We start from the raw sequence: 26,017 nt of genomic DNA, 5'->3' as shown, positions 1-26,017 counted from the left end.
ATTAGGGTTAGGGTTTGGTTAGGTTTAGGGTTAGGGTTAGCTCTCCAGAAAGGTTTGAGGCTTCGGTTGTGAGAAGTAATTGACAGGGCCGAGGAGAAGGTCAAAGCGAGCTACTCGCCAAATCTGTACTCCTTTCCAGGAGCCATAAACCTAACCCTAATTCCAGCCTAGGGTTAGGGTTAGGGTTAGGGTTTGGTTAGGGTAAGGGTTAGGGTTAGGGTTAGGGTTAGCTCTCCAGAAATGTTTGAGGCTTAGGTCGTGAGTGGTAATTGACAGGGCCGAGGAGACGGTCAAAGCGAGCTACTCGCCAAATCTGTACTTCTTTCCAGGAGCCCAACCCTAATCCTAATTCCAGCCTAGGGTTAGTGTTAGGGTTTGGTTAGGGTTAGGGTTAGGGTTAGGGTTAGGGTTAGCTCTCCAGAAAGGTTTAAGGCTTAGGTTGTGAGTGGTAATTGACAGGGCCGAGGAGACAGTCAAAGCGAGCTACTCGCCAAATCCGTAGTCCTTTCCAGGAGCCCAACCCTAACCCTAATTCCAGCCTAGGGTTGAGGTTAGGGTTAGGGTAAGGGTTTGGTTAGGGTTAGGGTTAGGGTTAGGGTTTGGTTAGGGTTAGGGTCAGGGTTAGCTCTCCAGAAAGGTTTGAGGCTTCGGTTGTGAGTGGTAATTGACAGGGCCGAGGAGACGGTCAAAGCGAGCTACTCGCCAAATCTGTACTCCTTTCTAGGAGCCATAAACCTAACCCTAATTCCAGCCTAGGGTTAGGGTTAGGGTTAGGGTTAGGGTTTGGTTAGGGTTAGGGTTTGGGTTAGGGTTAGGGTTAGGGCTAGGGTTAGCTCTCCAGAAAGGTTTGAGGCTTCGGTCGTGAGTGGTAATTGACAGGGCCGAGGAGATGGTCAAAGGAGCTACTCGCAAAATGTGTACTCCTTTCCAGGAGCCAAACCCTAACCCTAATTCCAGCCTAGGGTTAGTGTTAGGGTTTGGTTAGGGTTAGGGTTAGGGTTAGGGTTAGGGTTAGGGTTAGGGTTAGGGTTAGCTCTCCAGAAAGGTTTAAGGCTTAGGTTGTGAGTGGTAATTGACAGGGCCGAGGAGACAGTCAAAGCGAGCTACTCGCCAAATCCGTAGTCCTTTCCAGGAGCCCAACCCTAACCCTAATTCCAGCCTAGGGTTGAGGTTAGGGTTAGGGTAAGGGTTTGGTTAGGGTTAGGGTTAGGGTTAGGGTTTGGTTAGGGTTAGGGTCAGGGTTAGCTCTCCAGAAAGGTTTGAGGCTTCGGTTGTGAGTGGTAATTGACAGGGCCGAGGAGACGGTCAAAGCGAGCTACTCGCCAAATCTGTACTCCTTTCCAGGAGCCATAAACCTTACCCTAATTCCAGCCTAGGGTTAGGGTTAGGGTTAGGGTTAGGGTTTGGTTAGGGTTAGGGTTTGGGTTAGGGTTAGGGTTAGGGCTAGGGTTAGCTCTCCAGAAAGGTTTGAGGCTTCGGTCGTGAGTGGTAATTGACAGGGCCGAGGAGATGGTCAAAGCGAGCTACTCGCAAAATGTGTACTCCTTTCCAGGAGCCAAACCCTAACCCTAATTCCAGCCTAGGGTTACGGTTAGGGTTAGGGTTAGGGTAAGGGTTAGGGTTAGGGTAAGGGTTAGGGTTAGGGTTTGGTTAGGGTTAGGGTTAGGGTTAGGGTTAGGGTTAGGGTTAGCTCTCCTGAAAGGTTTGAGGCTTAGGTCGTGAGTGGTAATTGACAGGGCCGAGGAGACGGTCAAAGCGAGCTACTCGCCAAATCCGTAGTCCTTTCCAGGAGCCCAACCCTAACCCTAATTCCAGCCTAGGGTTAGGGTTAGGATTAGGGTTAGGGTTAGGGTTAGGGTTTGGTTAGGGTTAGGGTTTGGTTAGGGTTAGGGTTAGGGTTAGCTCTCCAGAAAGGTTTGAGGCATAGGTCGTGAGTGATAATTGACAGGGCCGAGGAGAAGGTCAAAGCGAGCTACTCGCCAAATCTGTACTTCTTTCCAGGAGCCCAACCCTAACCCCAGTTCCAGCCTAGGGTTAGGGTTAGGGTTAGGGTTAGGGTTAGGGTTTGGTTAGGGTTAGGGTTAGTGTTAAGGGTTAGGGTTAGGGTTAGGGTTAGGGTTTAGGGTTAGGGTTAGGGTTTAAGGTTAGGGTTTAGGGTTAGGGTTAGGGTTCAGGGTTAGGGTTTAGGGTTAGGGTTTCGGGTTAGGGTTTAGGGTTAGGGTTAGGGTTAGGGTTAGGGTTTAGTGTTTTGGTTACATGTTTGGTTACAAGCTACAAACAGTTTAGTCTCTACAAAAACTGTGCTCACCTGTTAACATCAGGTTAATGGTTTGAGTGTAATTAGGGGTATTTCTTCCTCTCCAAGCTACACCCTTATGTTACATTACTGTATGAGCTTTGCAGTGTAGGGCATAGTTTGCTGACAGATTTTGAGATGATTGAAAAGGGTGTTAAAGAACACCAAAGGAAGAATATTAAAGATTTTTGGTTCAGCATGTCTTCTAGTGTTCTTTTTAAGACAAAGTTCACTAACAGCGCTCCAGATGAAAAAACAGTGATTCACTCACACTACATTTTAAAAACGTCTAAGTTCAGTGCTGAGGAACGTTTCTAATATTCTCAATAAAGTTGTTGCTAGGCACCACTCCGTTGTAGCTGCCTGTTACAGCAGCTTTCTCTTCTTTGTCCATTTCTTGTGATTTTTTTCTTCTCCTTTTCGTAATCTTTGTATTTGGAGTGGGTCATTTCTTTGTATGATTCATTTGTTGGTCATGGGCACCAAACTGGTTTTGTCTTCTATGATATTTTTACAATATTTGCTCCTGTGTTTGTCTAGAGATCCTACATGTAACCATGTCTGCATTGTTTACATGTGATATCAGCTGTTAGCAGCCTGCAGCATGTCAATGCTAATAGGTGCAAGGCCTGATGTTTCCCCACAAGGTGAGGAGAAGGAAGTGAGGACAACATGCTTGCTCTAAGGTGTGAGCTAAGAAGTGACATCAACCTGTCCTTTCATCCATAGTTATAGTAAATGTAAGATCTATCTCCAATGAGATGGACAGGCTAGCCGGGCTAACCCAGCAACAGGAGGAATACCAGAGGGCAGAGTAGCGTCATGCTATTCACAGACATGGCTAACGGAGCTAACACTGGACATGAATGCTACATTGGAAGGACTTCACCTGCTGTGAGCAGACAGGATCTAGGAGACAGAGACTGAACAGACTGCTGAAGAAGCTCAGTCCTGGACCCTGTGGAGGTGGAGGCTGGCTGAACTGGACAATGATGGACAAGCTGTCATCATTTACTTTATTATGGACCTTTTTGCACTTTCTATACATTTAATTACTTTTGTTTTCTTGATTGCTGCTGTGACTCCCCCTGAATTTTCCTCTCGGGGATAAATAATGTACTTTCTATATCTGTTTCTATTATCGGTGCCCCCTTTGCAGAGGAAGGTGCCAAAAAACAATCTCTAATGCTCATCCTCTGGAGAGTGTGAAAAGTGAACTGATAACAAAATGCCAGCTCTGTTTTCAGATACCATCCTGAGCCACTTTGATAAAGTCAAATAGTTCACATCATGCAGGTCACATTAAGGTCTTCGGGCAGCTGTTTGAACTCCTCTTCAGTGTAATCAGCTACAACGTTTAACTTCAGGGGAAACCAGAATGTGAAGCCTCACAGGTGCAGAATCTGCCTGCACACACACCTTGTTCTCTGTGCCAGCATGAATCAGCCACACACACACACTGAGGAGCTCCTGTGGTAAGAAAAGGATTTCCGCCCCCAGACATCATGAATCATTGATGTGAAATACTGTATACCCTTGCTTGCTTTAATTGGGAGCTGAGCAGATGAGAATTTCATTCGTCCACTTCCTAACCTGTGCTGAAGCTGAACAGATCTGCAGATCTCACAGAGCAGAGAGAATACTTGATACATACATTCATGTAAGAGCAGAGATAGAGATGACATTCATCCTTTATTAGCTCCTGGTTTTATGTTCTGACAGTTTTTCTGACAGTAGCATGAAACGCTCCTCTTTGAATGACAAAAAAAATAAATAATAGAACAATGTGACCTCTGTCTGCAGTGGGAGCTATAGGGCTGTACGCTGGCAGAATATTAAGTACTTGGAGAATATACTTTGAGGACTTCCACACTCTGGATAAAACCTGGGCCAAAATTAATCTGTTTCAGCCTGAAGAAGGTAAACAGGCTGCAACTTTATCCTTCATGGATCAAAGTGTGTCCACTAAAAGCTCCTGTGTTTGTTCCTGACAGACTCAGATTGCTTTCTCAGTGTCTGACAACAGTTCAGAAAGGATCTCTCTCCAGAGAGAGACAGAGAGGGAAATAAATCACTAACAGCTGCCACATCACGCTCCGCCAACACACCAGACAGCACTGATAACAGGGATTTTACAAAAGAGGACATCCGTTTTGATCAGATTAGGGGTAGAAGTTGTGCATACATTGCTGGGATGCTCAAAGCCCACCGCAGCTTGATCTCTTCGCTGGTCTCGGGAGTGATATGAGGATGTTTTTTACAGGTCTGCAATGTAAAGACACTCCAGAAGCTTCATGTTCTTAATCACTCTTTTCATTTCATAACCAATTCTTTTTTCAAAACACAACTCTGTACTCTTTGTTCATCTTGTCCTCTTTACACTCACACTGTCAGATTAATTGGCTCATACTTATCTATAAAACCCTCCATGGTTAGTCCCCACTCTACCTGTGCCAGTTACTGCAAACATCTGCTGCCTGTAACACCCGCTCTGCTCTCCATATCCAGCTGAGAGATCCTGAAAGAAAACAATCTCAGACAATCTGTCTCACAGCATCCCAGGCTGCTGCTACCAAAAACAGTAATGATCTACAGAAAACACTCAAACTGGACAATCTTATCTCCATGTCAGCTTTCAAGCACTCCGTTACTGACAGTCTCAAAGACACATGCTGCCGTCTGTCAGCCTGAACACAATACCAGTCAGTCTGCTGCTTCTTCCTTTTGCTGCTCTATCTTTTACCTGCCTGTCACAGTGCTCGTGCTGTGCTGCCTGAGCAGCATCTGAACACTGAACTGGAAACAATGTGCTGTTCTGTTAGTTGTTCATGCTTCCTTAACTTCTCACTTTCTCTTCAAGCCTCGATCCCCCTCCCTCAAGAGGCTTTGCATCTTTTACCAGATCGCCACTCAAAAAAAAAACTGTTCTTAATTAAAGCTTAAAATACCAATATGTCTAAAAACCATCATTTGGCTGCATATCACTTCCTTAGAATACTGTTTTAAAGTCTTTGGTGTTATCTCTGCCAAGGAGGTTATGTTTTGGGGGGCATTGGTCTGTTTGTCTGTGAACAACATAAATCAAAAAGTAACAAACAGATCTTGATGACATTTTCAGGAAATGTTCAAAATGGGATAAGAAAGAAGTGATTACATTTTGGAGTCGATCCGGATCACCGTCTGGATCCAGGACTTCTTTAAAGGATTCTTTGTCATTGTGAGATAGGGCTGTTTTCACCATATGTGTCTATAACTCCACAATAAATGGTCGGATTCCTTTGCAAAACAATACAACACAAGGTCACCATAATTTCTGACAGATGTAAAAGTACAATCCAGATCCTGACAATATTCTGGATACTAAGATCTGGAATATGAAATATGTACTGGGTCATCATACTTTTCAACATTGTCAGGTAACAAACTATCGCACAAACCTGCAACTAACACCAAATTATAGCAGACAGTCTGCTGAAAGGGGGTATAACATTAAAGAAGGACTAAAGTGTTTCATCACAATCACAATATGCTTGGCGGAGGTCTGTGCTCTCTGAGTGCTTTTCTAGTTATTTTTGGAATATTTCCTGCAACAAAGAAAGAACTACAATTTCAGTGAGTCAGATATAAGCAGTTAAACTGTTTTAGAGAAATAGTGATTTAAAGGGGCATTACACCATAAAACTTCCAGTTTTTTGATGTGCAGGCAGCCAAACATTGGTGTGGATCATGAAGGCAGGGCAAGAAATGACCCAAAAATTATTGCAGTTGTTCACTTTGTTGTGATGTTTGGCGTAGATTTAATGTTAGCCTTACATACACACTGTAAACCCTTTGAAAACTGGACATTTAAGACTCTTTTTTTTTTCACTTCAAAGCTGTGACCCCAGGTTTAAAATTTGAAGCCAAAGTGGAAGCACTGAGAACTGCAGATTGTCAATTGTCCATTTGAGACTGGCTGCAGAAGTATTGAAAGCACAAAGCAAACACCAATACAAAAAAAGCTGATATTTAAAGCAAAACTTAAACATGGGAGAAATGTTACATTTGGGTTGCACTTTTATATTGCTCCTTTATTCTGGAAATAAAAAAGTTGAAACTTAAACATTTTCCCTCCTTTCTTTTCTCCTCTGTAGCCTGTTCATTTTCCTTGAAGTGAACTTGTGTGATGTACGTGTTGATTTTAAGTTTTTTAACCCCTTTGATGTTAAACTGTCTGCAAAACTGGAGGAGATTCTCTGAAGACGAGGTTGCATTGTTTTCAATGTAGCCTTTCTTTGTCCTGGTCCTTGTTAAGGGTCGGGCCCCCCAGAGAAACGCTGAGTCATCAAATGTTACATAAAAATTAAGTTCATACAAATGCAGTTAGTTTGCTTAGACAACATAAACCTTAGCAGTGACTCCTCAGGTGTGCTCTAAAAAGTAACTTCTTACTTCCTCACGTTAAGATCCCAGAAATTAAAACAGGTCAGAGCAAGTTTCAATAACAACTGATGGAATTCACCATTAAAAAGTAATTTATTATCACTGTGTAAAAAGGCACATTTAGAGGACACAAAGTACACAGAACAAAAAATCCTTCCCCTCAGACTTTAACAACATGACACTGTTAGCATCCTGCTACATAAACTTTGGCTGCAAACATAAAAAAAAAATCTGCTGTCTGCATTAATACGTGATAGGACAAATAAAAGGGAATCAGGAAATGTGATGCTGTGATTTTTTTAAAACATGATTAAATCAAAGACGCTGTGTCCCAGTCACAAACTGCACACTCAGTGATTCACTGATTCAATAAGGGACTGTGCATACGTCAGACATTAAGGCATTAATATGTCTTCTAAGTTTACTTTCTCTGACTTTATCATCTCATCGATAGGTTTATGTTACATGTTTAATTTCCTAGACCAACTACATCCTGTGCTAATCACACAGAAAGGTAAAATATCAGTTTCATAAAGCTGAACTGCAAAGAAATGAGAGGACAGGAGGTATACACAAACACTTTTCTTTTTAAAGGTCCAACAAGGATAGATGGCTGGAACAACTCTGGAAATGAAAATAACCAAACCTTGGAGATTATTTCATCTATTTAAGGTTTAAAATGTTAGATAGGCAGTAGTGTTCAGTGGTGTTTATTAATAGAAACCAAATAATCATTTGCTTTTACTACAATTTTACTACCATCAAAACGGCCACAGAAATGTTTAAGTCAATCTCTACAGCGAAGTTTCATTTACAAGATTACAGTGTCTAGCATTAGAAGAGCAGGGCCAGTGTGGTGTAACTTTCTGCATTTGGGAGTTTAAAAGCTGATCACAGCAGAAAAAAAGACAGTAAAATGTCAATTTTCCACTGGAAAGCATGATTGGAGGAGAAAATCTGAGTAGAGGCAGGTAAACTGAACCCAGATTTGCTCCAAAACTGTAAACAAAACATGTAAAAATGCTGATTATCATATAGTGTGTCAGTGAATAGAGAGTTTTTGACTGAGTGAGGGAAATGATGAGATGAGCATGAAGGCTGAAGCTGTATCTGGTCCTCTGAGCAGCCCCAGAAACACACATTTATTTTAACATGCAAAGAACTCATTTGTTTTTTATCTTCCAGGTTAAGTTATCTTAACTAAAAAAGAAAAAGAAGATGTTATATATGTGTGAGACGCCACCTTAGTGCACTTAATCAAAGCGTATAACCAACCGTTAGCTACTTCTCCATTATCATCGTACTCTCTGAAAGTATTCTTTACTTTATAAATGCTATCATTTTTCACTTTCTGTTTACATCTCCCACTCGTTCAGTCATGTTTTATTTTTTGTATATTCTAGCTTTTCTTATCTTTCAGTCAATTATTATAATTTAAAATTGTACAGAATTCAGAAACTTATTTGTTTTGAGTGTTTTGAATTGCATTGATGGCTGCCTGCCCTGTGTGCCGGGTCATTTTTTTGTTTGTTTTCTTCAAGTTTCACTTCAGGGACAAAACAAATCGAAAATGAAACTGGACTCTAAACTTAAGTTCAAGTAAATTTGTGACCCCAAAAATGTCAAAATTAAAAAAATTGATGAAAGAAAACAAACTACTTCCACATCATGTGTTAATGTTTTTGATACAATAAACACAACGTTCAATAATCTGTGAATGATCAGTTAATGTTTAAGTCTCTCTTTAGCGTTTGTCCTCTCAGGAAGGATCTGGAGCGTCAAACATCTTTTTCTCTAAAGAAACGCACGTTTGGCTTTTTGAAGGACGGACAAGGAGTGAAAAGAAACCCCACTGTCCAATCAGCTGGTCCCAACTCCCTTGTGACTCCGCCTCCCCTCAGTATGACACAGTACAGGACCCTCAGCCTCACATAGTCCTGGGGGGCAGCTGCTGTTTGTAGAGACCGGCTAAAGCTTTGGCAGCGCTTTGGATCATGTAACGCTGGCTCATCCCCGTCATTGCCTGGTGCCAGTCCAACCTGTTGATGTTAGGGACGCTGCGTTCAAGGACCTCCCCTACCGTCACGATCAGGCCCGACCAACGGAGGCTGTAATCCGGGGGGGTCAGGGACTGGGCCTGCGAGGAGGGAGGAGTACAGGACAGTCTGATGAGAGGATGGAGGTTTTTCAGAGACATTTAGAAAGAAAGTTTCTGAGGCTGAAATTTCTGCCAGAAAATATTATTTATCCCCATTGTTTGGAGAGGAAAAATGTCAGATGGAGTCTGATCAACACAGCAAAGTTGATTCTTGAATCAAACTTTTTCCTAGACAGGTTGAACTTTCACTGTGCAGCCTGTCGGCTCTATTTCTGTTTTACAGATTTCAGGTTTTCCACCTGTCTCCTTCTGAAGCTCATTTTTACATCAGTGGGGTTAAAACTCCACACTGGATGTAAACGAGTCACCTGTTCAGATTTGTACCTGCTGGATGTGATCCAGAGCCACAGGTGTCGCCTGAGTGAAAACCTCGATGCGGATGTTGTGACCTGGGTCCTCCAGGATCAGACAGCCCATGTCAAACCACCTGCAGGCAAAAAAATACAGTTTCAGTGAATTTTGCAGGTTTTACATGCCTGAATTTATCATTTTTTAACACAATGTACTGAAACACACAAGGAGAAGTCCTGATAACTAAAGAAATATTCAATAAGAGCAGTTCATACTGAGTTCTGTGGTTCTATTTTTCTATAACAATCTGTGAGAAACAGTTTGGGTTTAAAGCTAGACTTCAAAAAGCACAGACCTCCTGAAGGGACAGGAGGACAGACAAAAGTTTGATCTACTTACAAAATCCAAAACATCTAATGATGAAGCAAGTTCTGCAAAATCCATAAAAACTTTAAACTTCTGCAAAAAAAACCCAAAACTTTATCTTTTGCATGAAATCTGAAAATTTTCTGAGTCATGACACTTTTGCATTTCATCATTAGTAAGGTGCTTAGAGTTGTGCTAGTGCCAGCAGAACTTTTAGGGGACACTGAGAAATTTAAGCCAGAACTGGGGCAGCACTTTTCAAGACTTCAGAAAACTTTTGCAAGTTTTACTTTAAGGTAGGGTCTGCAGGAATTTAGTTACTTGTTAGTAAACACAACATTCAAACTAAGCTCCTCCTCCTTGGCTCAGTGCTCAGTTTAGGTTTTTTTTCTTCCCTGCTACATCCGCTATTGTAGCAGCTCTGATTAGCTTCCACTCATGATTATCAACACGCAAAGTCACTTGCGCTGTGCGTGCTGTAATTGGCTAATGTTTCCACACTTTCACTGTACCCAGAAACATCCAAAACAATCAAAACCCTACAGACCCTAATTTTGGGAACTTTTAGAAGACCCTAAAGGAACTTGCAAGAACCTGAAAAGCATTCAGGAAATGTTCTTTTACGTGTTACATGTGTTACATGGTTGTTTTTTTCTTTTCTTTTTTTTTGGACAATCAAGAAACTTTTTCAAAATCCAAGAAAACTCCACTCAAGTTTGCAACAACTGGAAAGAACTTTAAGGATATCAATACATTTCTGTAAGATCTGTGGAAACCTTTGCATGATCCTAAGAAACTGAAGCAGGAAACCAAAACATTTTGGAGGAGACAGATTTTCAAGATACTCAGAACTTTTTTTCGCAGGGGGAAAAGACGAGAAGTATTTTTTAAGCGCTTCAGAAACTTTTACGATCCTGAAATGATTCCACAAGATTTTTTTGTTGTATCAAGAGAAACTTGCAAGACCATGAAAAATTGTTCATGATGTTGCAAAAGATCAAATATTATTACTGTTTTCTTTGTTTGTCCTTTGTGTGGACTTGTATGAAGGTATATGTGTGTTTCTTAGGTTATCTACTTTTATTTTTTTAAACATATTCCAAATAAAGGTATCAATTATCAAAAGAGACACATGAAGAAAAGGTTAAAAAAAAATTAAAAGTGGCAAAAATAAAAGGCATTTTCTGCTAAACATTAAATAAATATTCAAACGACAAATGTTTGCACAGGGTTTCTGGAACATGAGCTTTGTGAATTAAAAAAATGTAAGTTCAAAAGTTAAGAGTTAAAAATAGATAGAAAAACAAAACATTTTGTGTTTGTATTTGTGTGTGTGTGTGTGTGTGTGTGTGTGTGTGTGTGTGTGTGTGTGTGTGTGTGTGTGTGTGTGTGTGTGTGTGTGTGTGTGTGTGTGTGTGTGTTTTCTGTGGCTGTCAGTCAGTGTTGTTTATCTTTCTTTCTTACTTGTCAGGAAACAGTTCAGCGATGAAGTTTTCCAGAGAGACCACAGGCTGCTTCTCGTGAATCACACCCGCCCGACGCAGGCTGTCAATGCGCTCCTGAGCTCCCTGTGCACACACACACACACACACACACACACGCACATATATACACACAAATCAATCCAGAGAATATTATCAGAGCTTTGTCCCGATACCTGTTTATTTACTTGAGTCTGTTTTGTTGTTCAGATCTCTGCTCAGGATGCAGACACACTCCTCTCCCTGTTTGTGTCTCTCTCAGGCTTTATTGAGGTGTCTGTGTGCTGTTCTTTGTCTCGAGTCAGGAATTTAACGGGACATAAATTTGCCAAGTGGTCGTCCTTGAGGCCTCCTCTCCTGTAAAACACTCTGAATGAGACATAAATCTCAACCTCTGTGTTTCTTATTGTCCACAAGATGTTGGAAAACTTCCTCTCGTCAATAAAAGCGCAGCACACAGTCGCTCTCTGCAAGGTTTCAAAGAGGGACACGTCCTGGGAACAAACAGAGCCGGACTCCTTTCTGCTTTTTATTATTTGAGACAACTTTAACACCTCTGTAACAAAACCCTGCCCCACAGACACTTCTGACCCTGAAGTAATAAAGAAGGCACTTCAGTTTTGTGCACATAAGGAAACTGTCTTGTATTTGCTATCATGTGTCAATAAATGCCACCAGGCCAGAGAAAGACTTACTTACAACTTAAAGAGGCAACATCATCGAATATCATTCCAGCCTGATTTGTCAGTTATTTACTTTTTAAACTGAGGAAATACTGCTTTGGCTTCATACAAAATTAGATGTTTTGAATCAGTACATTTTTTACAACAGTTAACGGGAACAATTCAGACTCATAGGCCTGCTCAGATTCTTTTCTTATTGAAGTGAAACATAATGAAAAAGTTAATATTATCAAATAATGGAGAATAGATTTAAATAATACAGTAATTATGCAACAAAGACAAAGCATGAAGTCAAACACAAGTGTTAAAAAAATGATCCCAGTGACCTTGGGACTTGGATTTGATATTGACATTGAGGGACCATTAAGGGATTTGTTTGATAACTGCGTCAGCTGGGTCACACCCACCAAGAGCAAACAAAAAAAATAGGAGTGGAAACACCAGCTGTTTTACCCCGACTGACAGGACATGTCATTTGAGAGGTTTAAATTAGACAAGAATGAGAATAAGGGTGTTGAAGACAACTTCAATCGAAGTTTTAACAAGAAAAACTGGATTACATCAACCTGACCCACACACTGATGTTTAAAATGATCAAATCCAGATTACCAGGGCTCTGAATAAGACTGCATACTTTGTCCACATGGGGGCCCCACACTCTCCACACACTTAAAGTAAACACTTCATATTTGATAATTGTTTGATGACAAATTTCAAGGCTCTAGTGGTTCCTAAATCTTCTCTGTAACTGCTCAGACTGTTCAATCCACATTTGGGATCAGGATAAAAAAGATTATATGATCAAAGTTATCCGGAGTCCACATAGGTAGAGCTTTTATCTGATTGAGAAACAATGACTGGATTATCAAATCAAATGTAATTTTTAATTCTTTTATTCTGCTTTAAAGATCTGATCCCATTGTGTTGTGTTGTGTCGCTTGGAAAAACTGGCCCCTGAGGCTGATCTGAATGAAATATTTCTATTTCACAGTTTGCACAGCATCTAAACATGAGCCTGTTGTCCTCCTCTTGTCTTTTCTGAATGTCATGCAGAGCCATGTCACCAAACAATGGTTGATAGAGTTTTTAGAAGTTTTTGAGTTTCATATGAAGGAAAACAGACTAAACACATTTCAGCTCTGACCTTGACTCCTGCTGCGTATCCCACAGGCTGCGGGGCGATGTTGGATTGACCAGGCTCTCCAGTCACCATGGCCATCCCAAACACTTCCTGGAAGGCATCTCTAACCGCCGACACGTTCATCTCTTTATCTGAAGTCACTACGATGTCCACGTCTCCTCCAGACCCTGCAGAGAAACAACAGCAAAACGTTTCTTCAGGATGGCTGCCTGTCAGCTTCTAGCTTGACTCATTCAGGTTTGGGTGTGGACTCACGGATGTACGGAGCCATGCCAGGGTCCAGAGTGGTGATCATGGACTCTACTGAGTGTTTGGTTCTATCCAGGACCGTCTTCACCATGGGGTTACCCGCCACTCCCTGAAGACAGACAGAGACCTTGTCAAGGCTTGGATCAATGACTCCATTAATGTATGGTTAAAAGAAACAGGTGAGAAATGTGTGATTATTTCTGAGTGTTAAAGATTTAAATATGAGGAGAGCAGGTCCAGCCACAGTGAGATAAAGGTTTCTGTCTAAAGGAATCACCTTAAAGAAGCCCCAGATTCCTCCTCCTGCGTTGGCGTCTCCGGACGCGCGGGGATCCTCATGCTCCTCCGGGAATGTGATGGGAGATCCAGTTTCTATTCCACCTGTCATCAAGGGCTGCTGGACCATCGGGTTTGACACCACACCCGGCATAGCAGTGGGGCTGGAGAAGGTTGGCATCAGCGGCGTCTGTGGTGTCCGCCCAGCGTGACCCCGTGTGATGTCATACCCTGCGCTCATGGAGAAGCCGGACATCATCGGTCCAACAGGAGGGGGCGACATGCTGGTAGCCATTGGAGGAGGAGGAGGTCTGATGGAGGAGGCCAGGGGAGGCACAGAGGGGGAGGCAGAGGGAGGGAAGGGGGAGCTGCTGGTGAAAGGGGAAGAAAGAGAAGAGGGCGGTGGGAACGGAGAGGAGAGGGAGGGGGCAGAGGGGAGAGGGCTGCTGAAAGAGGGGAGGGAGGGGCCAGAGGGGAGGGAGGGGATGGCAGTGGAGATTGAGAGGGAGCCGACAGAGGTGGCGCTGGTGCCTGTGAGGGACTGAGGGCTGGACAGACCTAAAACACAGGAAACCACATCAAAGCTGTGCTAAATTAAACTACACATAAGAAATACTGTCCTCTACTTTCGACATCACTGTTTTTTGTGTCGTCACAACCTAATTCCAACCCTTTGATTGGTCAATAGTTTTTGTTCAGAGTCATTTATAAATATGGGTTTTAAACAACTGTAGCCCAAGATTTCTAACGAGGAAAAACAACATGAAGCTCAAATGACAGATACCTAAGCAGCATTTTGAGACTTTAATCTTACTGTCAGTTTCTACAGACTTCCAGTAATGAAATTTAAACATTTTCTAAATGTTTCCAAGACAGCTATGGTTGCAGTAAAAGAATGAGCAAAATTACTCCAAAACTAGCTAAAGGTAAGAAAAATATGAAGCCCATATAAAACGCGGATATATTAGTCCCTTTCTTAAAGCTTTTAAAATGAAGTTTATCTTCAGCACCCTGTCCTACCTGTGGTCATGGGGGGGCTGGTGGCTGCAGCAGCCTCAGTCAGAGGAGGTGAAGGGCTGGCAGGTGGAGTAGTCTCAATCCCGCTCTCTTCCATCATCCTTCCGCTCTTACAGCTTCACTTGACCCCAGAAAAAAAGCTGGAAAAAAAACAAATAAAGGTCAGCCAGGATGAGGTCAACACTTTCCATATTAACAAAGTGCAGTAGGTCAGGTGACTATTTTGGACTTGCAATTACTACATTATAATAAAAGGTTACCAATGGCCATGCCTGTTTTGAATGCAATAGACTCCAGGATCACAGTATACTCGTTTTGGTTCTGGCTCTTGTCCTTTTAGTACACAGTTTCTGTAAATGTCTTGTGATATGTAGTGTTGTGGATGATGAATCCCAACTTTTCGAAACAATGTTGCTGCCATTAATTTTAATACCAGGAAATAAGAATGATAACGTTTTCAGATTTAACACATTACATGCTTTCTTTCAGTTATCGCCAACACAAAAAAATGGATGTCGATTTTTTGTTTACACATAACACTGTTTCTATAAACGTTTTTACACTGCGACCTCTATTTGGAAGTAACATTAAACATGTACACCGATAATAACGAAATACGAGCAGTCATATTTGTTGTAACTCATTGTTTTAAGGTTTTAGATACAAAATTAAACAAATGTTAGGTATCTGCCATGTCACTGGTAAAAAAAATAACATTTGCGCAATTAGATAACAAAACCATCATCGTAGGATCATCTGTAATAAACATCTATAATTTAACGCTTCTCAATCTAGGCGTGTTTGTTTGTGACACACATTTAAAATTGAGTAGTTGTAGTCCAGTGACAGCTTCCCTTAGCTTCACCCGCAGCAGTTTACACTTTAGCTGTACACGTGTACAAACATACTGAGCTCGAGCTTCATTCAAATAAAACTATTCAACAACAGGCTGACTCTATGTTATCCCTTCTTTGATAATATGAACGATTCAGAGCCAGCCCTCTCTCTGTTTTTAGATTAAAACACAAATGTCTTGTCTACTGACCTGCTAGCTGGACTAGCTCAGAACAACCAACGACGCTCTATGATGACGTCATCTGTTGCCACGTCTGCTCAACCGCGACTCCTCCCATTACCGGGAGAGACCGGAGAGAGACCGAGGAGGCTCCGAGTGTGATGCTTTGCTCATACTTAAAGCAAACTTCATTAATCCAGCCTAGATAATGCAATGACGTAAATAACTATTTCAAAAACAAAGCTTTGATGAGTATAACTGTATCTGATTAAAATTCAGAGAGCTTTATTTTTCCATTAGGAAATTAATTTGTGCACAGAGCCGAACAGATTTACGACAAATCATGCATATGCAGTCTTAAAAGAGACAGTCAAATATGTAATCAAGAATTAATTTAACTTAAAACATTCATAAACAGTAAATAATTAAATAATTTAATAAATAAATAGGTGAATCTCAATATTTTGAACTGAACTCTGGTTGATTCATGATAAAAGGTAAACATAAAAGACATCTCTGTTGTTAATCAATAATGAGACTTGTTTATTTTTTTATTACTGAATGTTTATTTAGCTGTCTGCTCAGAAAAATGTATAAACCTAAATGTTAAATATAATTTAAATTCAGCAGAAATGTGTTTAATTTGACTGTTTTGAAAAAACAGAGACAGGAATTTGTTGAAACAGTTTTAATTCCTCCAGGGCACTGTTCTGAGGTTGATTAACACGCCATAGACAGACAATGTGTGTATATTTGTAAAACTTACAAATTCATATGTTCAAGTGATCTTCAATTAATAACCTCCTGTTAACAAGGTAGGACTTGTTGTGATGTGTATTCACTCTGTCTTTGCTTCAAAAAGTTAGAAGCCAACACAAAACCTGAGGCTTAAAAACAGTTAAAAAAAAAACAAACAAACAAACAGTATGTTACTTCATGGTAGCTAAGTTCACTTAAGTATTCTATTTATATTAAATAGGTTCAGCTCATTCATATAAAAATGTTTTTAACATAAGCATAAATTCTGATAAATCACCAACAAACTGTCAGATGAGGCAGATAAAGTTAGAAACACGTGTGGCTCTGTCACAAATATTTGAAAGTCCAGAAAAATAAAAAGTAAGGCCTTGAAATGTATTACCTTTAGCTTATCTTTTTTATGTACAGTGAGTAAACCTGTGTTAAAACATTATAACTTAATCTTTCCTAAAACAATATCTTGATAAAGAGACACAGTCAGGGGAATGTAATCCTTCTGAGAGACGTCCAAGAAGTACAGAGGATCCTGAGTGACGTCTGGATTGAAACCCTCCTGAACCAGTTTCACCTTCTGCTGCTTGAATGTCTCTGTCACATCTAGGGCACTCTGAAAAAACACACAGGAAAAGAAATATATACAACTCTGATCATCAAATGTACACAAACTTGAAGGTTTAAAATATCTTTTTAAAAGAGTCTCTCTTGGTTTACACCACTTGGACATTTTTCTCAAAATCAAATTTTTGCAAAGGAGGAAATCTATTTGAGTTTAAAGTCAGTATACACACCTGAATCCTGAGGAACCACGGCCAGGCATAAGCAGGAAGAGTTTGAAGTAAATGGTTGCAGAGTTTTGCACCGTCTAACTTATGATCCGGCTTTAGGACGATGGCTGCCATTCCTGCTCGACCTTCAAATCCTGAACTCAGAGAGAGATAAAGTTATACATATAAAACTCAACTCATTTGGACTTATTTGTCTATCATGGTGTGCAACTATGGTGGCCCAGAGGAACAACATGAAAAAGACTATTTCTGGGAAATGAGGTTTGTAAAAGTTTCTGTAAAAACTAAAATCATAAGTTTCTGATGTGTCCAGACGAAAACTTACTCAACAATAAGATACAAAGCAAAAAGGAGGAAGTACAAAAGTATGTTTTAGGGTGGGGTAATGACCTGCCATAAAAGAATTAGTAATAACTCACACCCAAAAGACACACAGAGGAAACACAAACATAAAATAAAGTATTCACTTATCAGTAACAATTGTCAACATAAAAAAATGTGCCAGTTTTAGTAACAACCTGGCTTCAAACCAGAGGAAAAACTCTTTATCAAATCACACACTGCTGAAATGGATGGTTCATTTTTTCTCTTGCAGTATTATTGCTAAGTGACATTATGACACTTCCACATACCTGTAATAGAAACTCCATAGACGTTGGCCTCCTGGATAAAATCAAGAGCCCCCAAAACCTCAGACACCTCTGTTGTGGAGACGTTTTCACCTTTCCACCTGCAAATGCAAAAATCCAACCGTTACAATAAATTAACAAACCTGGTTACACATGAAACACCTGCAGCTGATATAAAGTGTTAACAAAGCAGAGTGTTGAACTCTTGAATAAAAACTGTGTTGAATCAGGACATGAACACTGAAATTAAGATAATAAACTGATTCTGAAAAGCAAAACAACAAACCCATGAGCACAGATATAATGGTACAGACAGACCTGAATGTGTCTCCGACGCGGTCACTGAAGTACAGGAAGTGCCTGTGGTCGTGGAACAGCAGATCTCCAGTGTTAAAATAAACGTCTCCACTTTTAAAAACGTCTCTGAGCAGCTTTTTTTCAGACTGAACTTTATTCCCTGCGTAGCCCAAAAACTGGTTCATGACAGTAAGAGGAGCCACCAGGATCCCCGCCTCGCCTGAAGAAGAGCAGGATGTTTTTTTAAACTCTTTCCCTCTTCACACACAACAGATAATCTTCATGACTCACTATGCATGTGATTTACTTTTTTTACCTGGTTTTACTCGGATACATCTTCCAGAGTCTGTTCGGACTGCCTCATATGTTTGTGGATCATATTTCAGCAGTTCAAAGGGCATCGAGAGCTGAAACAGAAGAAACCAGTGCAGTTGTTGGTGTCAGAGACGTCACTGTGGGGAAGCTGCTTAGACTTTTGCGCCATCTGAAGTTTAACTAATTCTCTTCAGATAATAAACACAAAGTCTGAAAAAACAGATTCAAATTAATGTCATCAAAACCTTGGCAAAGTTGTCTCTTATAAGTATTAAGGTATAAAACCCTCAATGACAACTCCTACGTACAGAGTGCTTCCACATGTATAATGACCAGTGCATGCTTTTCAGCTCACATGAGTGATTCAATTGTTTGTCTTGTCTTTAAAATTAATTTTCTGCTTCAATGTGCCTCTTTGGAATTCATTATCTTATGTGAAAATGTTCTGTCACATAAGTTGATTATTTGTTATAAACTGTTGGTTGATTTAAGAGGTTATTATTATTATTATTATTATTATTATTATTATTATTATTATTATTATTATTATTATTATTATTATTATTATTATTATTATTAACGATTTTGTTCCCTCTGAGCCTGAGGGAGGGGTATGGGTATTTAAAGGAGCTACATTGGCTAGCTAGATAGTGGGGTTTTACACGGATTGGCTATCAAATAAATACTTTTGTTGTGGTTTTTTCACTCAAATGGGTGGTTTTGGTTTTGCTTGTTTTATTTTTTTGCACTTTTGAAATAATTCACTACCACTTGGACAATAAATAAATTATTGTTGTAACTTAATGACTTTGCCAGTCCTTTGTTTACCTTCTTTATCATTGTGAGATAGGGCTGTTTTCACCACATGTGTGTATAACTCCACCAGAAATGGTTGGATTGCTTTGCAAAACAATACAAGACAAGGTCACCATAATTTCTGACAGATGTAAAAGTACGATCCAGATCCTGGCAATATTCTGGGTACTAAGATCCTGGATATGAAATATGTCATCATAATTTTCAACACTGTCAGGTAACAAATTATCATACAAACCTGCAACTAACACCAAATTGTAGCAGACAGTCTGCTGAAAGGGAGTATAACATTAAAGTGTTGCATCACAACCATAATATGTTTGGTGGAGGTCTGCGCTCTCTGAGTGCTTTTCTAGTTTAATACTGTGGCAAAGGCCCCCCACCTTGTTGAAATAGCTTGCCCTCCCAATGGCTCCAACCTCGTCGGTGTAGTTGAGGAATCCGATGCTTGCCTCCGTCAGACCGTAACCTTCTCTGATCATTATTTTGCCAAAACGCTTCACAAACTGTTTCCAAACATCTGACCTGAGCCCACTTCCTGCTGCCAGGCGGACGCAGTGAGCTCTTTCCTCTGGAACCTGCAGGTAAAAAAAGGAAAAAGAAATGTTGATTACAAAAACCAGTATTTAGGCCTATGAGTGTCTCAAACCTGCATTCTCTCTAATGACCAGCAGGGGGCATCTGATTATATAGAAGTCTGAAAAAATAGGCTTAATTCCCTCTCTAAACCTGTTCCTGATGCGTTTTAAGTCCCAATCCCTAGTTTCAGATTTAAGTTCAGTTAAATTAATGTTACGAATAAAATTATATTAGATAATCTTCCACAAACCAACATGAGCTTGTGTTGCACAAAGTGAAGACAGATTTCAAAAAGCTACTACTTGTGAAGAAGATTGATTGGTACCAACACATTTAATATAGATATGGTTATAATTGGCATGTGAGCAGTCTTTGCCCCTCCTGTTGTAAAATGTGTCATTATGCTGGATGAAAGGTGTGTTTTCAGTGTGTTTCATTCTTACGGTGGGATGGTTGACAAGGTATCGCAGCAACTCTCCGATGTACTGAACCACAGTCACTTTGTGTTTCACACAGTCCTTCCAAAACTGACTGGCAGAAAACTTCTTCTTTAACACACATGTTGCTCCTGAAACCCATGTAGATGTAGAGCAGTTTGTCTGTCAGTCACTTAAAAACAACATCATAACAGATTATTTATAACTGAGAAACTTCCCCTGCTTTGTTTTTGTGGGAAGTCAGAATTCCTTTAAGGTTTGTGTGAAGGATGTCTGTCCCATGAAGGTTTCCTCCTCTGATTGTGTGTTTGGAAATCATAATGCTGAGAGCAAAACAATAAATCTTCCAGGAATTGTGTGTTTGTCAGGGTCACAGGCTCACACAGTATCTATGCTGTGTTTACTATGAGAAAACACAGAGGTGAAGGTCCAGCTGCCTTGATAATTATGGCTAAAGCTTTCCATGTTTTGTTTCTGTGAAAAGCACACTGGTAATGAGGTACAAACTGTATGCTGCTGGAGAAAACTACTTTGAAACCTTCCAACACTGAGATAAAAGGTTGGTACCACCCTCATGCTGAATGTGCAGGTTTATTTTAGTTTATTGAGTTCATTGAGGTATGAACCTAATTCATGATTAAAAGCAATCCAGGCTTTCATTATTCATTTTTTCAAGAGTTATTAAATATGTGACTTCTGACCATACAAGGGCATAGCTGATTTGTTTGACAGAAAGACACACTGTAGCTGACTGCAAAAATCTCTTAACCTCAGCTCGAGGCTAGCCTCTGTTGATAACTGGCTTCATGAGTCTGTATCAGAAACAAATGGGTGACATCACAGAGACTACGTTCAAATATTTTATAGTCTTTGGTTTTCCAATTCTTCTAGTCTTTTTTGTGTGTAGTGACTAAACAATGAGTGAGACACAAAGTGAGCAAACAGAGGTGCTACTGATCCACTGGTTTAAGCACATCCTCCACAAACAGGCTACAACCCTGGTCACAGCGGTTACTGGTTGGAGTCAAAGCCATGGTCGTTTGCTACATGTCTTCTCACACTTTCACATTTCCGGTTCCTCTTAAAGTATTCTACCCAGTAAAGGTAAAAAAATGCCCAATTAGAAAAGCACTCAGAGAGCGCAGACCTCCACCAAGCATATTGTGATTGTCACACAACTCTTTAGTCCTACTTTAATGTTATACTCCCTTTCAGCAGACTGTCTGCTACAATTTGGTGTTAATTGCAGGTTTGTACGATAATTTGTTTCCTGACAGTGTTGAAAATTATGATGACCCAGTACATATTTCATATTCTGGTTTTTAGTATCCAGAATATTGGCAGGATCTGGATCGTACTTTTACATCTGACAGAAATTATGTTGACCTGGTCTTGTATTATTTTGCAAAGCAATCTCGACCATTTATGGTGGAGTTATATACACATGGTGAAAATGGCCCTATCTCACGATGATAAAAAATCCTTTAAAGAAATTCTGGATCCAGACGGTGATCTGGATCACCTCCAACATGTAATCACTTCTTCTCTATCCCATTTTGAACATTTCCTGAAAATTTCATCAAGATCCGTTTGTTAGTTTTTGAGTTTTGTTGTTCACAGACTAACAAACAAACAAACAGATAAACTCTCCTAAAAACACAACCTCCTTGGCAGAAGAAATAATTACTTTGAAAAATAATCCAATGGACTAGGCAGATTATGTTGGAGACTCTCAGTACCTGCGGACTCTGCCATCCACCTACATATTCTGTTTTTCCAGAATCTGTAAACAGACATTAGTGCAACTCAGACCCATTCTAACATGGACGTGTGGTCCTGCAGCTCTGTACAGTGGACTTTCCCAGCTCAGACAGAAACATTTCAGTTCATCTTGGATTTCAGGTTTGGGAACTTTGGGAGCTCTACAGAGTTGTTAGATGCAAATTTATGGGCTTAGCTGCCCTCAAGTGATTCACTCTTGAATTTATGTCAAGTGTTAAAAACTTGGTGGCGACATAGCGCGGTATTTTCTTTCTGTAGTTGGACAAACATGAACACTGAGGATTAAATAAAAGGAACACTAAGCTGTCCTTACCGAGATGTATGCATCCTCCAATGGCTAAGAGCGACGCAGACATGTGGTAGAGAGGAAGAGTGACATAGATGATGTCATCAGACGTGGCTCCACACATGTTTAAGAACGCCATGCTCATGATGGCTTTCAGATGACCTACACGGGCCGCCTTGGAGAGACCTGGAAGCAGTTAAAAATTTAATTTAATTTTGATTTTATTAGGTTGACGAATTGGAAGCTAAAAATCCTCCAGCTAATTATCAGAAACAAGTCACCCTCCATTATCATATAATATTCTCTACATTAACACTCACCTGTGGTTCCTGAGGTGAAAATGAAGAGAAAGTTGGACATGATGTCAACTTTAGGAAGGTCACTAAGGTTTTCTGCAGACATGTTTTCCACCTTGTCCAGTAAACTTCTGAAGTCCTCAGAGGGTGAGGAGTGATCCACCACCCACACACTCATGTTGTCCTTCTTCAGATCAGGCAAAACCTCAGACACCAAACCCACCAGATCTGCAAAAACATCACACCAAGTCTTTTTTAACTGCTACAGTATCAGTGTCAGGTATTCTGCACAGGTTAATGAAGGTATGACCATGAAATCATCATTAACATTTAGAGCTGGTTGTTGCCACAGTTGGTGGCCACTAATTTACAGTCGTATGAAGCAGACCACAGCCTGAGACTCTCCTGCAGAGCTGAAAGGCAACCTTTATTCACCTTCATGCATTTCTACCACAGGAACCTGGCTCTAAATCAGGTTCCATGAAGATAATCTCTGCTCAGGTGAGAATTCGTAAGGATATAAATGTTATGGGTGAAGTTGCTTATACAATGCTTGAAAATCAAGTCAAAACATCAGAAGACAGGGATGGCTGTCTTTCTGCCTCTCAGGGATTTGTGCTGACAGCAGATTAACTCTTTCTTTGATCATTTCCAGAATTAGTAGGTAAAAAGTCAGAGTGAGCGTATCCTCCTGACTGTGGGCTGCTAACACACGTCTGTACCTGTAGAAGTTACTGTGTGGTACTTTGCTCTTTGCATGCCAACTATCAGAAAGAAACTTGAACTTCTCCATAAAGATAGTAACGTTACAGCTGCTGCAATCTGCTGATAACCCAAAGACCTCACTCTGAAGAATCATAGAGTTAAAACTGGTGACGATGAATTCAGAGCTGGGTGAAATGGGTGAAATGGAGAAATATAGATCTTTATTTTAAACTAAAGATAACCCAAACCAGCAAAAGCAACCTTATGGCCTTATACATGTTTTTTACATCTTGCTTAAGTTTTTAACGGGAGATGGGTCTGTGTTTCACTAACTGCTGTGAATTTGACAACCACTGACACATTCAGCTAAGACTCTCCAGTTTACAAAGGTCACTCTTTACACTGTAACACCAGGTTACAGATGATGGAGACACAGTCACACTATCAGGCTCAAAGAAGACAAATGTTTAGGAGTTATTAAATCAAGTGAATCACGGCTGTGTGTGATGCTATCAGAATCAGAATTGGGTTTTATTGTCGAGTACATTTACACTTTTGGAATTGAGGAATTTGACTTGGTGTATTGAGGATGGTAGGAAAATAAATAATAAAAAATAATAGTTAGGGTTAGGGTTAGGGTTCAAACCCTGTTTTTATTTTGGGTAGTGGCCCACACATGCACAAGTGAAAATTTAAAGACCTATAAGATTATAAATAGGACTTCTTATCTTGTATTGATGTTGGGTCTCTGTCAATTAAGTTGAACGTCATTAATGCTAACAGGTCTGGACCTGTTGCTGTTTTTGTTGAGTGTCAATAAATATATATTTTTAATGATTTGGCGCTATATAATATATGTATACAAAAAGTTGCTAGGCGCCGCCCTGTTGGCTATGGTTGCCTTTTGTAGCAGCTCTCTCTTCTTTGTCCGTTTCTTGTAATTTTTTTCGTCTCTTTTTCGTAATCTTTGTATTTGGAGTGGATCATTACTTTGTATGGCTCATTTGTTGGTCATGGACACCAAACTTTTTGTGGCTTCAGTGATATTTTTACTACTTTTTCTCCTGTGTTTGTCTGGAGATCCTACATGTAACCATGGCTGCATTGTTTACATGTGAACTCAGCTGTTAGCAGCCTGTAGCATGTCATTGCTAACAAGTGCAAGGCCTGATGTCTTCCCACAAGGTGAGGAGAAGGAGGTGAGGATGACGTGATGATTCTCAGGTGTGAGCTGAGAGGTGACGACATGGACCTGTCCTTCCATCAATCGTTATTGGGAACGTAAGATCTATCTCCAATAAGATGGACGAGCTAGCTGTGCTAACCCAGCAACAGAGGGAAAACCAGAGGGCAGAGTAGCATCATGCTATTCACAGATATGGCTAACGGAGCTAACATCAGACACCAACGCCACATTGGAAGATCTTCACCTGCTGTGAGCAGACAGGATCTAGGAGACAGAGATGGAGCATGACTGAAGAAGCTCAGTCCTGGACCCTGTGGAGGTGGAAGCTGGCTGAACTGGACAATGATGGACAAGCTGTCATCATCTATTTTTTTATGGGCCTTTTTGCACTTTCTATACACTGTCTTACTTTTTTTTTGTTGATTGCTGCTGTGACTTCAATTTCGTTGTACTTGGTACAATGACATTAAAATTCTATTCTATTCTATTCTATTCTATTCTATTTTATAAATAAATAAAATTGACTGGAAGATTGAAATACCCTAGGATTTTTTCTTCTTTTCAAGTTTACACATATACGTAATAAATCATGGGAACCTTAAGAGAAGGGGGGAAGGGCCCTGCAAAGTTTTGGTCCGGCCCTGCGGGTACAGCAGCAGTCTGATTAGATCCTAATGAGTCCCTTATAATAACAAAGACTTTCTAAATCCTATCTTAATGCGTTGTTGGTTGTGGTCCCTCCCATCACTGTGGGGAGTGGCTTTAAAAACTATGTGAGGGTTATTTTGAAGGACCACCACACTCTGTCCCGAGCTTCAGCACTCAGAGCACAGTGAGCACAGTGAGCAGGTTTGTCACTTTGCGTCTCTGATTGCGTAAGAAAAGTGAGAGGAAACTTACAAACCTGCGCCAACAACCAGCGTCCTGGCCCCGCAGCTCTGGAAGCAGTGCAGCAGGATCTTAGCTTTAATGTTGACGTTGAGAAAAGCAACCTCACAGCCCAGCTTGCAGAGTCCCAACCACGCACAAATAAAGTCCGGCTCGTTGAACATCAACAGAGCAACAATGTCTCCTTGTTTCAAAGATCCCTCCGTCCTGAACGCGCTGGCGAACTGGTTACTCCTCCGATCCACGTCCCGGTAAGTTAGGGTCTGGTTCTCGAAGATGATGAAGGGTTTGTTTGGGTTCTTTCTGGCCTGGAAGAGAAAACAGTCGAGGTACGTGATGATCCCCTGCTGCATACGAGCCTGCAGCGTCTTTTTGTACCTCTGCAGCTTCAAGTAATAAATCAAATCCACCCAGAAGAAGGGATAGGTCACTCTCTGGTAGAGGAGCAGAGCCAGGAGACCTGCTAAAAGGCTGGTGATCACCAAAGTTATCATCCTGACTGAGAAAGAGCAGCTTGGCTCACTTCAGGACGGCTCAGAAAGTTTAAATAACAGGCAGCAGCCGAGCATGCCTTCAGGAAACCTGCAGTCAGTCTGATAGCTCCCTCATTATGCAATTTCACAGCAGCTCAGTGACAGCCAATGAGCGATGAACACTGCCTGGATTCAACAGGACCGTAACCAAATCATTTGGGGCCCCATGTTTTGATTGAATATAAAAGAAGACTGTGCAAGCTGACACAGATTCAACACGTTGAAAGGTCAAAAATCTAAATTGAAGTCAAATTAAAGTGTTTACACTGATGATGATAAAAAACAAAGTGAGTTTCTTATGCTCACCACATTTAGAGACTTTATGTGAT

At 40.6% G+C, this 26,017-nt stretch overlaps 2 protein-coding genes across 2 annotated transcripts; both read right to left on the bottom strand.

Annotated features, from left to right (window-relative positions):
• Positions 1-6,798: 6,798 nt before the first annotated feature.
• On the bottom strand, positions 6,799-15,535 carry prrc1 (proline-rich coiled-coil 1). Its single transcript, XM_074691129.1, has 8 exons — positions 15,426-15,535; positions 14,384-14,520; positions 13,365-13,921; positions 13,094-13,196; positions 12,842-13,005; positions 10,998-11,101; positions 9,201-9,303; positions 6,799-8,855 (listed from the first exon to the last, which is right to left on the bottom strand). Exons 2-8 carry the CDS (start codon positions 14,478-14,480, stop codon positions 8,646-8,648), a joined length of 1,338 nt encoding a protein of 445 aa, XP_074547230.1. The 5' UTR covers positions 14,481-14,520; positions 15,426-15,535; the 3' UTR covers positions 6,799-8,645.
• Positions 15,536-16,095: 560 nt separating this feature from the next.
• Positions 16,096-25,752, bottom strand: LOC141805127 (long-chain fatty acid transport protein 2). The gene is made up of 10 exons (XM_074689883.1): positions 25,172-25,752; positions 22,401-22,604; positions 22,108-22,266; positions 20,019-20,143; positions 19,380-19,574; positions 18,182-18,272; positions 17,887-18,085; positions 17,572-17,669; positions 16,943-17,073; positions 16,096-16,761 (listed from the first exon to the last, which is right to left on the bottom strand). Exons 1-10 carry the CDS (start codon positions 25,647-25,649, stop codon positions 16,585-16,587), a joined length of 1,857 nt encoding a protein of 618 aa, XP_074545984.1. The 5' UTR covers positions 25,650-25,752; the 3' UTR covers positions 16,096-16,584.
• Between the last annotated feature and the right edge of the window lie 265 nt (positions 25,753-26,017).

This window comes from Halichoeres trimaculatus, unplaced genomic scaffold (assembly GCF_033239565.1).
Source record: "Halichoeres trimaculatus isolate MK-OKI-2021-1 unplaced genomic scaffold, fHalTri1.1 fHalTri1_scaffold_16, whole genome shotgun sequence".
NCBI lineage: Eukaryota > Metazoa > Chordata > Actinopteri > Labriformes > Labridae > Halichoeres > Halichoeres trimaculatus.
Note: the sequence above shows the minus strand (reverse complement) of the source record. Positions and strands in the feature narration are given on the sequence as shown.

What these genes read in the sequence shown, in the direction of transcription:
- prrc1 (XM_074691129.1), bottom strand. Translation starts at nt 14,480, where the DNA reads ATGATGGAAGAGAGCGGGATTGAGACTACTCCACCTGCCAGCCCTTCA. An exon ending in CAGCCCCCCCATGACCACAG is followed by an intron (nt 13,922 to 14,383) that starts GTAGGACAGGGT and finishes CCTGTGTTTTAG; the next exon opens with GTCTGTCCAGCCCTCAGTCC. An exon ending in GAATCTGGGGCTTCTTTAAG is followed by an intron (nt 13,197 to 13,364) that starts GTGATTCCTTTA and finishes GTCTGTCTTCAG; the next exon opens with GGAGTGGCGGGTAACCCCAT.
- LOC141805127 (XM_074689883.1), bottom strand. Translation starts at nt 25,649, where the DNA reads ATGATAACTTTGGTGATCACCAGCCTTTTAGCAGGTCTCCTGGCTCTG. An exon ending in TGGAGGATGCATACATCTCG is followed by an intron (nt 20,144 to 22,107) that starts GTAAGGACAGCT and finishes CATGGGTTTCAG; the next exon opens with GAGCAACATGTGTGTTAAAG. An exon ending in ACCTTGTCAACCATCCCACC is followed by an intron (nt 19,575 to 20,018) that starts GTAAGAATGAAA and finishes TTTTACCTGCAG; the next exon opens with GTTCCAGAGGAAAGAGCTCA.